The following is a 16,677-nucleotide window of genomic DNA, read 5'->3' as shown; positions in this document are numbered from 1 at the left end:
TGTTATATACTACCGCTACTTTCACTTGGTGATCGAGCTGGAATGACTGGGTTAAGGTACAACGTTGCTAGGAGTCTCAGTAAAGTGAATCCCTGTAGAACACCAGTGAGTGGGGTTATTTCCCCACCTTGATGCTGGGAGACTAAAGAGACATGGCTGAAGATAAGTTCTCCTTGCACATTCTGTGGTAGGCGGAGTGGACATAAATACAGTTAATGTCCTGGTAATTTATTAACTAATTTTATTCTGGTGGTCATTTGTCGGCTTTGTTTTTTTAAACCCGTTTGTTTTGTCCCAAACAGGACCAAAGGCATGTTTTAAAGTTCCAGATGTGCTGGTCTTATCTGCATCATTTTAGTTTAGCTTGTTGGCATGCATTAGCCAAGTAGAAGAGAAGGAACGTCAGTAGTTGGATTAATATAAATTTTGACAAAGACGAATAGAACAACTATAATAATTTACAATCTAACCATTATGTTGAAGTGAATTCCAGACTTTATGCTAATGCTTCTATATTACCAAAACCCAAATATCAATGAGTTGGATGCACCAACTGATGGTCTTTAGCTACTCTTAAAGCATGAATAAAAATCTAGCATCAGAATTGGCCTCTTTGACTCTTTGGTGACGTTATTGCTTCAAATTAAGGTTCAGCGCAAAACTATTGTTTCTTAATGATTTCCTTACTTTGACAGTTTGAGGGAGGGAGGCTTCTATCTGAGTCGCTGTGGTGTGGCCACCTGGGCCAGAGATCCTGGCATCTTCTGGGAGGCTCCGCAAACTCCCGGGCTGCCCAACCAGTGCCCCTGGCCAAAGATCTGCCCTCACAGTATCTGTAAGTGTTTGACACATGCTAACTGAAGAGTAATAAGTCTCATCTGATTCAAATGTTGTGCCTCAATCAGATGTTCCGGGCAAGTGTATTCGTAAAGCAAATGTTTGATCACTAGCACTTCATGTTGTGACATTCTGACCTATTCTTACTTTACTTAGAAATATTAAAACTTTGCTGTAAGTTTGCGCGAATGTCCAGTTACATAAACAACATAAAATCACCTAGTTAACATTTAATTCTTGGACTATTTGTCATAGATGTTCATTTACCTATTTTATCCAAACATAAACTGGGTTGCAATAAGATTTTTTCTGTTTTAATATGACATCTTGGTTGCTCAAGTTGATTTGTTTATAGTGACTGTATGCATTACAGTATGCTTATGTGGTTACCAAAAAGTGCAGATCCAAAAGGAACTAATTCCTCAAAAGTATGTCCTGTTGCAACAGGAAGAGATTTTTTTCCTTACCTTAATCTGTAGGAATAAGATCGTGACCATGACCACTGTGGGTGTCTATCGATACCATGTACTTTAGCTTTATTAGCTTGCATGACTTGCGTGTTTGGTAGTTCGAACTACAGCAAAACAAAACAGTTTTAACTCTGAAATACAGGACAGGTGGACGCAGTGTGGTCATTGCTATATGAAAATGCATTACAGTACAAAAATGTATTCTGGCTTATCTGGCTGTCCACACCAGTTACCTCCTGATGCGTCCTAAATAAATCAGTCAGGACAAGAAGACTTTCGGGCATTAGGACTGTACTTCATTAGGTCAGATACGTACTTTGAAGTGGAAAAGTACTTGGGTAATGACTGATGATTTTCCACAAATCCACAAGTTCAGACATGAGCACACACTGAGGAACGTGAGTCATCTGCAGGGAGGGAGCAATGTTAATTGTTAAAATAAATGCCACACCTATTTCATAAAAATATGAAAAAAGAGACACTCTATGCCACTGTCCTTGGGGAAGTTCCACATTTCTTCATTCACTGCCAAGGGAAAAAATGGTAACGAATGTCGCAAAATAAAGAACTGAGAGTTTGTGGGGGGGGTGCTGTTTTAAGAGGAAACCGCTACTTAGAGAAATGAAAGGTGAAAGTCTGTTGTTGAACACATTCATGAACACTGATATTAAGGGAAGTCTGAAGTTTACCATGCAGACTTTCTTCTCGTGATGGCATGATAAGATAAATGTTTCATTAAAAAGCTGTAACGCAGGGGTGTTAAACACACAGCCCGTGCCAAAACTGGCTCGCCGGAGGGTCTAATCTGGCCCGCAGCAGGCTAAGTGCAGAAATTACATGGGAGATATTAACTGCAAATTCTCAATAGAAGTAACTACTGTTCCTAAACAGCAGATAGCATTGTGCTAGAATTGCTAGAATTTTTAAGGAATTTCAGGTAGTTGATAATATGTTTTGTAAAAGGATAGTTCATTAAATATACATTAGTAAACATTTTATTAATGTACTTGAACTTCTTTGCACTAAAACTAAGAGAAAAATTTGGAGTTGTCCTTATTTATAGGTGACTATGCTATTATGTTATTGGTCCGGGCTCCTTGAAATATGTTCTGATTTTGGTGTTCTTCAGAAGGGTTGTTGAGGGTTAAGACTTCAGTTTTAGGGTTGAGGTTTAAAGTAAGGTAAAGATTGGATTGTTTAGTTGCGATAGAGAGAGGGAGAGAGAGAGAGAAAATATATAATTTGGTTTTATGGGCTATGACTGAGTTTGTAGTCCTAGTGGAGTATGGACGCCACAGCCCCAAGCAATGTTCTCATTGAACGCCCAGATGGCCGGTAGAAAGTAGCTCTTCTTCAGCCTCACCATGTTGGTCCTCAGGCTGCAGTAGAATGTCTCCCAACTGAAGCGCAGAAAGCAGAACAAGATTTGTGTGATCGGGGCCGCTGGCTGTCCTTACTATACCATATGGGCATGCTTTATGTGAAGTATTTATGCATTGTTACGTAACATTTCCCCCTTGATAATTACGTGATCATGTTATAGCCTCTGTTTTCTACAAACACTTAACAGTACTGACACAATAAATGTTTCGAATTGTTCAATAGAGCAGATTTAGAACGGAAGGAAGGTGTGGTCATGCCATATCAGTCTGTTGGTCAGATCAATCAGCAGATGCAGTGTCACAGACTTGTAGAAAATCTGAATTATATCAGCTGGGGAAAGGAAAGTTGAAGAGTATGACGACATAATTTTAAAAAGTATGTCATCATTACACAGATGAACAATATAGATATATCCATTTGGAAAATGGTAACTTAATTTCTCTTCAGTTATACTGTCTTGTAGGAAAATGTCAAACCGTTTCTTTTAAACCAACCGATAAATGCCCTCCTTTATGCTTCAGGGATCCCAGGAGGCACAGATTCGACGCCTCACCTCCCACCTTGGGGGAATAGTGACTTCCTGATCAATGAGCTGAACACCGATACACCCGGCGCAGCGGAGGACGGAGAGTACATCGAGCTGTGGCACCCATCGGGACGCAGAGTCTCCTTGCAGGGCATCTGGATACTGCTGTTCAGCGCGCACAACAACAAACCCTACAGGGAGATCAGCCTGAGTGGACATTTCACCACTTCCAAGGGATATTTTCTGCTGGGCAGTGACAGGCTGGTGCCAGCTCCGTCGCTTCGCCTGCCTCCCAACACCATCCAGAACGGGCCGGACGCTGTGGCGCTCTACCGCAGCCCTTTTGGCCCGCCGTCAGCTACTCAGAGGGGCATACCCACTAAAGGCCTGCTGGATGCAGTGGTGTACCGACAGAGGGGATCAGACAGGGAGGCACAGGAGCTGAGTAAAGCTCTTACCCCGGGACAGCTGCCACTGCTGGAGGATCCTGAGGTGTTGCCTACTGATGAGTCCCTGAGCCGCTGTAGAGGCCTTTACCCCTACGACCTGTCTGCTTTTTCAGTGAGTACAATGGAGAAAGATTTCAGAGCACATGCTGTTAATAGATAACAGATGTCTCTTCCCCTGTTGCATGCAGAGATCTTTGACCCTTTTGCTCACATTTATTGCAGTCCATAGCACCAAATTTGAATATTGTCAATGAAATGGATGGTGCTGCTTTCTTACTTAATGATAAATTGCGCTGCCGTGCCGTTCATCATTATTGTTGTCTCTTCTGCACTCAGCTCAGTCATGGCATGTGTCTCCAACATGCTGGCTTATATATATAGCAAAGTATGAAGTAGGACATCCTGGTACATCTGGCATTGTGCATCTGACAAACTATGTGTCGTTCTTTTTCTGGAATAGTAAATCATTTATCAGCATACTTGTGCAAAATGAAACTGACATTAAAGAAGTAGGACTTAAAGAAGTAGTTTACCATCTTTGCTTTGTTCTTGACAGTTGCAGGAGAAGATCGCTCGCTACTACTGTCACATCTGCGCAGTAAATGCTAAACTTCAGACAGTTAGCTTAGTTTAGAAGGGATTTAGCACAATGCCAAGAACAACCAAGGAATGTTAGTATACACAATCCCCCACAAAACTGTGTTGTTTGTCCAAGTTAGACCAGGAAAGCAGAAAGAACTTCTTGTCATTACTAAAATATCTGTTTTACAATTTGTTTTTTGTGTATTAAGTGTGAATTAGTGAGCTTTGCCTGCGACAGTCAAACTCTTTATGCTAAGCTAACCAGCTGCTTCAGATTCTGACTTGAGACATGTAGCAAGCTTCCTGCGTAACAAGCAACCCGTTTTTGTTGCTAAAAAAAATAGTTTCTTATTGTATTATCATTTGAATTCATGCCATCCCTGATGCACAGTATTTCACTGATCAGTGGCATTTTTAAAGTTGTTAGAATTCTGATCATAATATATGCATCAATAACTGTAGGTGGCTCCTCCCACCCCTCTGAGAGAAAACAGCTGTCCCCGCCCTCCTCCAGCTCCCGAGGGTGTGGTCATCAGTGAGGTGGCTAGCGGGCACTGGACCAATCACAGCCAGCAGAGAGCCTTCGTGGAGCTGCAAGGGCCGCCCATGACGGACCTGCAGGGCCTGGTGCTCTCCGTGTTCGACCAGGAGCGCACTGGGACCGTCATCGCGCTCCCTTTGACCGGATCTGTTGACCAGGATGGATTTTACATCATTGGGAATATCACCGGAGCAGGTGAGTGCAGTGGAGGATCTTGCAGATGGACGACAAGCCCGGCTTTCGTCTCGCTTTGCACCCACTCTCCTAACTCTGCCTCCTATCTCGTCTGCATAGACCAGACCTTCCCGGAGGGCTCCACGGTGCCGGTAAGAGGAGCGGTGGTCCTGTGCTACGACCTCTTCAGCGTCTGCAGAGCTGGCACTGCTCTGACCAACTCCAGCCTCAGAGATGTGCTCGCGTTTAGTGAAAGCCAGCAGCTGCTGTCCTCTCTGTCCACCACTAGAGGGAGACAAGTGATGCCAGCTCTCAGGTAAACGGAATGAACTGAAAACATGAATCACTGGCTACTTTGACATTAGTGATAAAGTATTAAACCCAGTTAAAGTGTTATAGGAAACTACCTGAAATGACTGTCATTCACAGTGAAGTGACAGTACAGAAGAGCAGAGAACAGCATGTTTAACCTACATTTCTGATCCTTTTTTACTCAATTAGTAGAAAAACACAAGCATTTTATCATTTGAAAATATATTATATGAAAAAGGGCTATTATTCGTTAGTTTGTTTTCCCACAGCTACACAGGTGTAGCTGTGTCCATTAACATTATAAGTAAAACCACTGAAATCTTTAGAAATTGTCTCCTGTTCACAGAGCAAGTGCCGTATTTTATGAATCACCTGTTAGGCTTCTTATCTGTCACATATACTGTATATAATATTGTAGTGTTCAAATTTAGTTTAGTTCCTGGGGTTCTGGAGGCCAGGTCATCTGACACAGCACTCCATCACTCTTCTTCTTGGCCACATAGCCCTTAGATAACCTGGAGGTGTGTTTGATGGTCCCGCTAAGCGCAAACTAGACGGGATGGCATGGTGGCTGCAGAATGCTGTGGTAGGCCTGCTGGTTAAATGTGCAGCACCACACCATCACACCTCCCCCTCTGTGCTTCACAGTCGGAGCCCCACATGTGGAAACCATCCTCTCACCTTTTCTTTGTGTGACAGACATGGCAGGTGTAACCAAAAATCTCATCAGACCGAAGCATAGATTTCTTCTGGTCTACTGTGCATTCCTTGTGTTTCTTGTCCCGAGCAGTTCTCTTCTTCCTCTCCTTGGTATTCTCCCTTAGTAATGGCGTCTTTGCAGTAATTTGACCATGAAGATCTGATTCTGAGGCTCCTCTAAACAGTAGATGTTTAACTATGTGAAGCATTTATGTGGGCTTATCTGAGTTTGTTTCTGAGGCTGATAACTTCTTGGTATTCCTTTCCTGGGGTCTTAAAGTAATGATAGAGAGCTGAGGTGTCAGACATATTAAGAAGGCAAGAAATTCCACAAGTTGACTCAATAAATACCAATGTTATTTTAACTCTGAATCATGCAAAGCTTTTCTATGGTAGTCCCAGAATACATGTATAGGGATGGAAAAGAGCGTAGTGAGTAACCTTTAATTAAAGCAGCATGGAGCATGTCAGGGGAAAAGTAGAAAATCTGTTTCTTTTTTAGGTGAACAGATGTTGGTGGTAACAGTTCAATCAGGCTCAATCAGCTGGCGGTTCGTGGGGCAGCTACCTGCCACTAACCATGCTCCTAGCTCATTTTCCATCGGTGCAACTCTAAGGAGCACGAGGCAGCTTTATATAAATTTGTTCAGGTGTGGGTGGTCGACCAAAAATAGACATGCGGGATATCTACAAGTAAACCTACGCACTGAGAACAAGCTGCAGACCATTTGGCTCGGGATGACCTTAAATGTCACTGGGGCAAACTTTTACTAACAGCAGCCGTAAAAAAAAAGAATTTTGTGGGTGAAAATGAAAGAACTGAAGAGAGGAGTCATGGTCATTTGTTGTTAGATCCTGACAGATCCTGTCTTCATGCTGGGGACAGTTATGCATTGTCTAATTAACTGTCTCCTACTTGCTTTGGAGGTGTCATGCGGATCCAGCTGCTGTATGCAGCTGCAGTTGTGTAAAAAATTCAGAGCAAACAGCTGGAAGCAACGCATGTCTTATTAATCTGATCTGATACAGACTTTGGTTTAACTGCTGCAGGATGTTGTATATTCATGTTGATATTTCCACCTGCAAAACTCTATGTATGTAGATGCAGAGGAAAGCTGAGTAGGTGGTCCTTCAGTGTGATACATTTGCCTTCACTGCTACAAAAAAACCAAAAAAATCTAAATCTGTCCAAATGCTGCCCATGGCACCCCCAAATGTGGCCTGGGCGATAGAGTGTCAGTGCGTACTCAATGCTTCTTTGGTGCATTCATGGACAGCTCAGTGGGCCTGAAGATTGGCAGCACAAGTACAGGCCCTAAGCAGCAGATCCATAGAGGAGTAGGGGTTGTTCATAGGAACATTTGTGCCAGGTATGGGTTAAAAGTCCCCAGGTCCCAATGGGACACACCCCCAAAAGTGGTTGATAGATGAGGCAATCCTAGCTGACAGTAACATCAGGAAGAAGGAGCATGAAAAGATCAAGAAGTAGCAGAAGCTTATGGACCAGACTAACTTTCCTATACAGTCCTCCAATTAAGTGACTAATGTGATCAGACACCTAGTATTGCTTTTAAGCTACTTGCTATTCATTTACTCTTAGACAGCCTTTTTTTTTTACTTCATGATCCAGTTTCCCCTGTATGTGTATCCATGTGTTGTTCCATGTGTTGTATGTGCAGGTCAGTGGAAGATGGTCCCGTCTCACTTAGCCGGTGTTCATGCTGTGAGGTGAGGAGCCCCTCCTCCTGGACAAGCTCCTCTCCTACGCCTCGTAGCACCAACCTCTGTCCGAGCTCCGCCTTCTCAAGTCAAATCGATCTTTGCCTCGGGCCTCTGTCCAGTGACTGGCAGGATCAGTCGGGAGGTGAGGTGTCGGAACAATTTCTGACGCAGATCTTAAATGCATTAGTTGTACACGCATTTAGGAAAATCATTTGAGGTAGCTTTAAGAACAGATGATGTATTTTGACCAATAAATAAGCCACTAAGCATAGAATCAGAACATTTCTGAGCCGAGTGACTTTAAACAAGTAGTACTCTGTAAAATACAGCAATGCAAACTCAGAACTCGGGAGCTTTTTGTCACTGTAATGATCTGTACACAGTAACTATACCTTCAATGTATTTTCCTAGGCTGCACTGGTCAAATCCACGGGAAGAGGGTCGCTGAGGTGGCCGACTACTTGGAGCAGAGGTGTCACTGTGGCATTTCTGCCCTGTACCTCCAAGGTGAGGCACTTTGACGCAGTATTTATCACATTTGCTTATTTTAAATGTAAGAATTCACCTTATTCCTGAGTTTTAAAACAGAGGGGAAAAAAGAAAGACCACCAGAACCACTTGATGTTGGGGACCTGACTTCTGTACAGTCGATACAATCAACATTTGCTGCCTCCGGCTGCACCATCCTCTTAAATTTCTACATTTTATATTTTCTCCAAATGTCCCAAACCTGCTTAACCATCCATATCTGTCACCCAGTGATTCTGAATGATGATTCTCACTTGATCATAAACTTGAGACACATTGTCAATTGTTTGTAGCAAAGGTAACAGTTGTGTCTTGTGTCTTGTGCAAATACCCAGGAATTGCCCAAGAATGCCTCAGAAAAAGGAAGAACCTCGGCTAGACTGAGGTTAAAGACGGACTATCATTTAGATGTAATGCTTCTGGGGCTTTAGTAATGATGGCTTACACGAAAATCAAACCCAGCAAAACCCTTATGATGCTGACAATGCTGCGCAGCTGAGGGACTACTTGCAGTAGTTGAAATGAAAAGAGAATGAAAGCAAAAATATACAAAAACAATGTGGAGGATGTAGTGTTTCTTGCAAGTAAACCTTTAGAAGCACTTTGTAAGATGAACACACTCAATATCATCTAAGGGTTTAATCACAATCATGGGATGAATAGTATTTGTTTTGTCTGCAATTTATATAGTCCAATTATCATGATTACTGTTAAACATATAATATATGTTGTGGCTGTGCAGCATCTGTTCAAAATCTGTGCCTGTTCGGAACAGGACGACCTCTGCTCACAGCTTTCTAGGGAACCACTCATCCAGACGTCTTCACTGTCAACGTTGTACATCCTCGGGTCCTGAACAATACCCCTGTCATGACATAGCCGCTCCGCTGACGATTCAAAGCTCTACTTTACTCAGTGGACATCCTCACCATAGAAATATTTTACTTGCAGCAAATTTCACACAGCGTCTGGCTAGCACTGGTCATGTTACTGCAGTAGCCTAATCAGCATTGCAAATTGTCCATTGGTAGTTTAAGGGGGAGGGGGTTGTGTGTTGGCACATTTTAAGGCATTGCTGTAGAATAAAGTTGGTCAGCCCCTCAGGGCCCCGTGCATTTAGCTGTCTATCCCATGTGGTCAGCCTCACTGTTGTTGAACCATATGGTATAATTTCCCAGTATTTGACTTCTCATCCACACATTTTAGGTCCTCAACAACACCCTGGCCACATGTGAAATTTATAATAATAATAATTTATACTGTATTCAGCCCACATGGGGAAATTATTTTCAGCATTAGTGATGTATACACTTTGAGCTGTGGGCTGCCACAGCGCAGCGGCCCGGGAGCATCTTCTTATCTTAGTAAGAATGCCCTTGGTATCCAAAGAAATTCCATCTGACCACCCAGAAATATAAACGGACAGAAACAAAATAAAAAGAAGCCATGGGCACAAAAAAATTAATTGGACATTTTTGAGTATAATTTTTTCAGAGTAGCTGAAAAGGTACATTTGAACTAAGCAGCATAAGGTGTATATATACGCAGTTGGGAAGCAACTCTCCAAAGGTAACCAGAAGCACAGCCATGGCAACCCTTGCAAACACTACTGTGGAAGCTAATCTTCTCCACTAGGAAATCATTTAGATAGAGATACAGAGCCTCAGGTGTGTGAATTTTCCCTCTCATTAGGACATCCTGTTTTCCTCCTATTCACTAAATGACTCAATTGTGCCATTAAGTTGTTCTCATCTCCAGAATGTGCTATTTACAGTATATGTACAATACTAAATCTGACCCTGAGCAATTTCATATATGGCAATTAAGGCAATCGTATGTCTGCTTTTGTTCAAGGGACCAATTTTTCTTGCGTGTCTGGATGGCTGCGAGTGTGGGGAAACATCCAGGCGCTGTCAGACCATCAGAAGGCTCTCATCATCCAGACATCTCACATGAATCCTTCGTCTGCTCAGGGAAATGTCTGTCGCTACACAAGCACAGGTTAGAGCCTCCTTCTTCCTCTTAATCGGATAAATCACAGAATTAACAGTCTATACACAGCTACGAGAGGCACCTCAGTCAGCACTCTCAGAGTGGACCCTGGGGTTTTGAAACACACTGAATAACTCCAAACTAATTAAATAAAATTCTGTATTTAACGTAGTCTGTGTCTAGACATGTTGTCCTGGTGGAACAAGGGGTTGTGGTATGATCTGTTGATTTGTTGTAGAGTTTAACGTTCATGATCACTAAGATCTCAGGATCTGCAGTGGTACTGTATATTCTCAGCTGGAGACATCTTCACTTTGCGTCTTATTCTGTATAGATCACCTCTGTATGGATGAATTTGGACAGAATGTAGAGAAGGAGAAAGGATATAAATTCAAGATGTATATATTTATTTATAATATGAAAATATACCCACAGGTTGCAGAGTTCCTTTAAATACCAGCTGTAAATGAGCTTTGAGGCAATCGAAAATAGGTTTCAGTTGAAGTACTTTACTCTTTACTTGTTTCTCTAGTACGGATGGAAGTAGCATAACATTCGTTTTCATTTTCAAGGCTTGTTTCTCTGTCCTTACTTACTAGTTCATATAAAACATACACGAATACATATTTGAACGACATTTATTAGAGAGAGATTTAAAGGGGAACTACCGTTTTTTTACAACCAGGACCTTATTTCTGGCATAAAATACAATCGTTTACTCACCCATATAACTTTGGTGTCATTTGGAGTCGTTCATCAGATATTTACATCTGCGTATATCCATATAGTGGGAGTGACTGGGGCACCGCAACGCAGCCTCTAAATAACGTATTATCCGCCGCGTAACTCGTTCATTTCACCAATATTTTGTTATGATACGCTAGTGCTATTCCCCGTTGAGTCCGGAGTTAGCTGTTATCATCATCCAGGGTCTGTAGGTTGACTTACTAACTTCTGACCTGGATGAAACAAAGACTATGACTTTGTTTATGATGGACATCCTTACCGTTTTGAGCCAGAGTATATGGATGAGGAGCTCGTTGACAGGAGGATGCGGAGGCAGAGAGAGGAACAGCTGGCCAAAGAACAACAAACCACTGCACGTCCGCGAATAGATAACAGGTAACTCCAGACTGCGTTTCGGTGCCCCAGTCACTTCCACTATATGGATATACGCTGATCTATACATCTGACGAACAACACCGAATAACACCAAAGTTATATGGGTGAGTAAACGATGGTATTTTATGCCAGAAATAAGGTCCAGGTTGTAAAAAAACAGTAGTTCCCCTTTAAATGGCGCCGTATTCTTATCCTAATCCCCACAAACCATATGCACTCAACAGTTGACCTGTTTTTGACATTAAAATATGAAACCATTGTAAACGTGCAGTGCAGCCATGAACTGGCAACAAGGGCATGAATGGCTATGAATAGGGAAAATAATGATTGCAGGGTCCTAATTGGTAAGAGAGATGTTAGCTGGAGATCATGTTGAAAGCATAGAAATACACCACGTATCCAAAGATGATAAAACATGTTTTCTTTAAAGAAATATATAATATTAGCTGCTTAATTTGGTCTAAAAGGGTGTCTACCACATGGAGTGATACTCTGCTGCTTAAACTCCCTCTGCTTCGTGTTGTGGTTCCCATCACGCAAACATTTTGTGGAAGAGTTCATTTTTAAAAAGCTCTATACAAGTGCAGACCATTTGTTTTAAAGTAAACAAATCCTGATGCAACTTAAAAATTTTTTACAAAGGTGTTAAAAATTTTAGCACATTTTTTACAAAATGTGCTAAAATGTGTAACTCACCTTCTATTTGCCTCCCCTCTAGCGTCTGCCCTGGGGTTACAGATAGGCCTGATAATAGCAGTGCTCCTGCTGCTGGGACTAGGAGCTGCTCTTTTCACGTATTTCTACAGGAGGAGGTGAGAACTTTTATTATTATTTTTTTTTCATTATTCCCATTAGTCCTGTCTTTTGTGTCGGATGTTAACGCTGTGCAAAGATATTTCTAATTACCTTTTTATACAATGACAGGAACATTTCATTTCCGTATTCTTTGCCTTAATTCTTTCTTTGCCCATCTTTTGATTTGAAATGACCAAAGGTCATGTAGTTGTTCCTTTTTGATCTCCAGTAATGAATTTTCTGGCAGAAAGAATGTAGTTATATAAATAGGTGTCTTTCTCTTTTTCTGGTTGTCGGGTCCTGGCGGTCTAACATCTTCATGTCATCGATTAGCTCGGCATTGATGTGGATGTTACTTAGACATATAGCACCCACCTAGACCAGACCAGGCCACCACCCCATAGCAATGACACTCCTTGATGGCAGCAGCCATCCCCAGCAGGATGCAGCCTGACACAGACACACACACAAAAACGCTTTAGGAACAACTCACAAAACATGAAGGACAGCACAAGATGTTGACCTGGCCTCCAAATTCACTAGATCCCAAATTAATCAAGTATCGAATACGTTTTTCTATCCAGTCCAGCATTTTAGAAAACCTCCATCCATACATCCATATATAAATGCTTGTAGAAACACATGGCAGTCCATGTAGGGTGAGCAGGACCGGAATTTGCGCAAATAATCTCCCGCTCATGTTGGCTGGTTAATGAAAAAACTACAAATTAGAATAGCTGCAAATGAGCTGTTAGCATACACAATAGGATGAGCAATGTCCATAGTTCATTATACTGTATGTGTTCATCACTGATCATGCAGTAGTCGTAAATGTCTGCAAAAGTCCAGCCACCAGGTTGACCCTTTAAAGGTCTTCAAACAAGGGCTCCACGTCAAGACTGGCCATCGAGATGAGGCGAAAATGAAGGAAAGCCTGTGTTTTACCTGAAATGTCCCACCTGGTCGAGGTAGCAGACTACTCTATTCATTTCAGAGCAACATCTATGACATGATATATAAAGATCCAGAATAAAATACAAAAATTCAGCATTATTTAAACAGTGTCCTTTCAAGAAAAGCAACCACGTGCCTCCTTAAACACTTTCTTTCTGGTTTTCTTAAATCCATCAGATTTTTGATTTTACTGCAGATCTTGCTGGAGAAGCTGGTAATCTCAGCTCCCGTAGTTACCAGCTTGTTTTTCAGTTTTTGTTGCTCTTTGATGTTGCATTTCGCCAAAGAACTTTATTTTTCCAAAGGTTTTTGTCTGTTCGTAGCTCAGAGTTCAACTGCAAGAATTATTTTCTTGTCTTTTTCATTAAATTAACCAAGTCTTATAGTGACAAGTATCCCTACATTGTGTAGATATACAGACTTCTCCACCAAACAAATCATCTTTCTGCTGCTTTTTCTTGGCTGTGGAAAAACTGTGCTAGTTCCTATTGCTCTCTTCACCTGTGTGTGTAAATGACTGCGCTCAGGAAGTTGTTCAAAGTCACTGTGTGAAATTCAACAAATTACAGCTTGAAGTGGTACAAGTAGATAATGCAGCTGGAGTATAGAGTGGGGGCAATCAAAAGGTAAATTGTGAAACCCGATGACTGAACGACTTGTGGAAAAGGCAGGCGACTATAAGCTGCATTGTAACTGCAATGCATGAATAGCAATGTCTTTAATGTGTGTGCGTGTTTGTTATCATTGTCTGTGTGCTCAGGCGTCCTCTGGACTACTACACCATGGAGCTGAGTGAACACGCAGAGGGACTGTCAGATCTATAATCCAGGCTTTGCGTCTGGAGGCGTGCGTGGGAGGACTTCAGCAGGGGGAGCGAGAGGCGGCGGTAATCAGAGGCTCATTTGACGTGTACCTAACTAATTGCGTGGCTGTTCTGAAAGTGAGGCCACCACAAGTGTCCTTCTCTATATCATTGGAAGATCACTGATGAAAATGACTTGTAATTATTAGCGGTGCAGATGCATCCGGAGTGTGACACGATATCTCGCGGCACCGCTGACATCCAATTAGGCGACCCATAAGCTGAATTTTAGAAGGGGAAAAAAACAAAACAAAAAAAACGTGTTTTTTTTGGATGGACAACCTTTGCCTGTGAACAGTGCTGGTTACTACTTATAAGAAACTTTTAAGGGAGATATAAGGAAGGGATTGTTGTCTTTTTTTTTTAAATACTTGAGTCCTAAATGGTCATTTTTGTTGACTTGTTAAATGTTACTGTGGATAAAGCTTTTACATGTACAAATTTAAACAACCATGCTTTTGATTTATGCAGCAAGCTCGTTCGGTACTACAGTGTTTTAATATCAGGCTTTATAACCATGATAATTCCATTTTTGTCAAAGCGGAACTAATGTTTTTTACAACCTGCACCTTATTTCTGGCATAACATACTCACCCATATAACTTCAGTGTCATTTGGAGTCATTCGGACGATATTTAGATCCGCGTATATCCATATAGTGGGAGTGACTGGGGCACCAAAACGCAGCCTCTGAATAACGCATTATCTGCCGCGAAACTCGTTTCACCAATATTTTGTTATGATACGTTAGTACTATTCCCTGTTGAGTCTGGAGTTACCTGTTATCTATTTGCGGACGTGCAATGGTTTGTTGTTCTTTGGCCAGCTGTTCCTCTCTCTGTCTCTGCATCCTCCTTTCAACGAGCTCCTCATCCGTATACTCTGGCTCAAAACGGTAAGGACGTCCATCATAAACAAAGTCGTCGTCCACAACCTCAGAATCGGAAAAAAAATCAGCCATGTTGCAAAAAAATAGCAGTAGCAACTTACAGGTAAACAAGCCGCGCAGGGTGTGCGCGGCGCTCAGAGATGACATCATCCAGGTCAGAGGTTAGCAGGTCAATCTACAGACCCCGGATGATGATAACAGGTAACTCCGGACTCAACAGGGAATAGCAAAATAGCAATATCATAAGAAAATATTGGTGAAATTAACGAGTTTTGCGGCAGGTAATGCGTTATTTAGACGCTGCGTTTTGGTGCCCCAGTCACTACCACTATATGGATATACGTGGATCTAAATATCGTCCGAATGACACCAAAGTTATATGGGTGAGTAAATGATCGTATTTTATGCCAGAAATCCAGGTTGTAAAAAATAGTAATTCCCCTTTAAGCTTGCATTTAGTCTTCAAAATGGGTCGACTTCCTGCTTTGTTTTCCCGCTCCTTGCTGTAATATCTAATAGTCCAGTTTAGACTCTAGTCACTCCAAGGCCTTTAAATGTGAATGTCTCTAACTTGTAATGAGTGTCTGTAACCACTTTTGTACGCCTGCTTAAAGCAAACTGTTTACATTTCCTTGACTGAGGATTAGAAGAGAAGGGTGTGTGATTCTGATGAAGTAATGTCTTCAGTGGAGAGTGATTGTTTTTAGAGATGAGAGAGTACGGCGTTTAGAGCCGTCTGTGTTTCTACGATCTATGTTTCACTTGGCTCAGAGACCTCTCCTGTGCCTTTGACCTGTGCGTTGATTTGATTAGCTGATTCCTCACCTATTAGAGGACCAGTACAGCGATCTCTGCTGTAGCCATAAGTGTCAATACTGTAGATACAGTACAATGTTAGTACTCTCAGGAGTGGGTGGGGGGTGGGCAGTGTGGGGACATTTAACGGCAATCTAAAACGATAAGTTATTGTAGAAATGCAGATTCTGATTTCACTTTTTAATAGATTCTTTAATAGCTCACTCAGAATAATCCTAAAATTGCCAAGACAAAGTGCCATGAAAGAACTCTGATATGCTCTGCTGATGATGATGTTCGTTTGTCTGTTAATTACCTTACCTTACCGAGATTTTTCCACTTTCTCTTCCGTTCTAATCTCACAATGACAAACTAATTTAATCCTGTGAAATCAGCAGTGTTGCTGCTTTCATAAAGCTCTTTTTAGAAGAAAAAAAAAAGAAAAAATCAATGTAAAACCAAGGTATATCAATACTTTTGTTGGCACTCGCAGTTGTGGTTTCCCCTTGAAAGTTTTTGTTACAGAAATGTGTTCGAAATGTATTATATTATATGCTTCTATATTTTTAGGTTTTGTGTAAATTAGTGCGTGTAGGAGGTCAAAGGGAAAACAGGAAGAAAATTGCAACACAAGATTAAAGATTAACACCTTTGTGTTCTGAATAAAATGTGTGAGGTCTCCATCTTGAAGAAAGTTTCACAGTGCTGAAAGCGTGGCCAATTGCCTGTTACCGTAACACACCTCTTTTGGCTTTTTGTTTTTTTCTAACCACGACCCAGTTCACAGATCCACACCTTACATGAGAGAGAAAACAGGAACTGGCGGATTCTTAGAGGGCACTAAAACGCCACACTCGGTAAATATTCACTTTCTACCACAGGGGACGTACAGTGCACTCATCGTGTCGCGGGAAACGATTATCAGAAAGCTTTCTGTCGTCCGGATCCACAATTGTGTATTTTCAGTTCATTTCCTTCCGATGCCATGCACGTGTTGTTGCAGGTCTCAAATAAAATGCTTCCACAGGTTGCATTTAAGTGTCAA

At 41.7% G+C, this 16,677-nt stretch overlaps 1 protein-coding gene across 1 annotated transcript; it reads left to right on the top strand.

Annotated features, from left to right (window-relative positions):
• Window positions 1-692: 692 nt before the first annotated feature.
• On the top strand, window positions 693-16,643 carry LOC311504951 (uncharacterized protein). Its single transcript, XM_084568311.1, has 9 exons — window positions 693-835; window positions 3,212-3,777; window positions 4,710-4,983; window positions 5,083-5,278; window positions 7,653-7,837; window positions 8,107-8,202; window positions 10,078-10,224; window positions 12,056-12,149; window positions 13,847-16,643. Exons 3-9 carry the CDS (start codon window positions 4,854-4,856, stop codon window positions 13,908-13,910), a joined length of 912 nt encoding a protein of 303 aa, XP_084424437.1. The 5' UTR covers window positions 693-835; window positions 3,212-3,777; window positions 4,710-4,853; the 3' UTR covers window positions 13,911-16,643.
• The last annotated feature ends 34 nt before the right edge of the window (window positions 16,644-16,677 follow it).

This window comes from Chelon labrosus, assembly GCF_963514085.1.
Source record: "Chelon labrosus genome assembly, chromosome: 19".
Taxonomy (NCBI): domain Eukaryota; kingdom Metazoa; phylum Chordata; class Actinopteri; order Mugiliformes; family Mugilidae; genus Chelon; species Chelon labrosus.
Note: the sequence above shows the minus strand (reverse complement) of the source record. Positions and strands in the feature narration are given on the sequence as shown.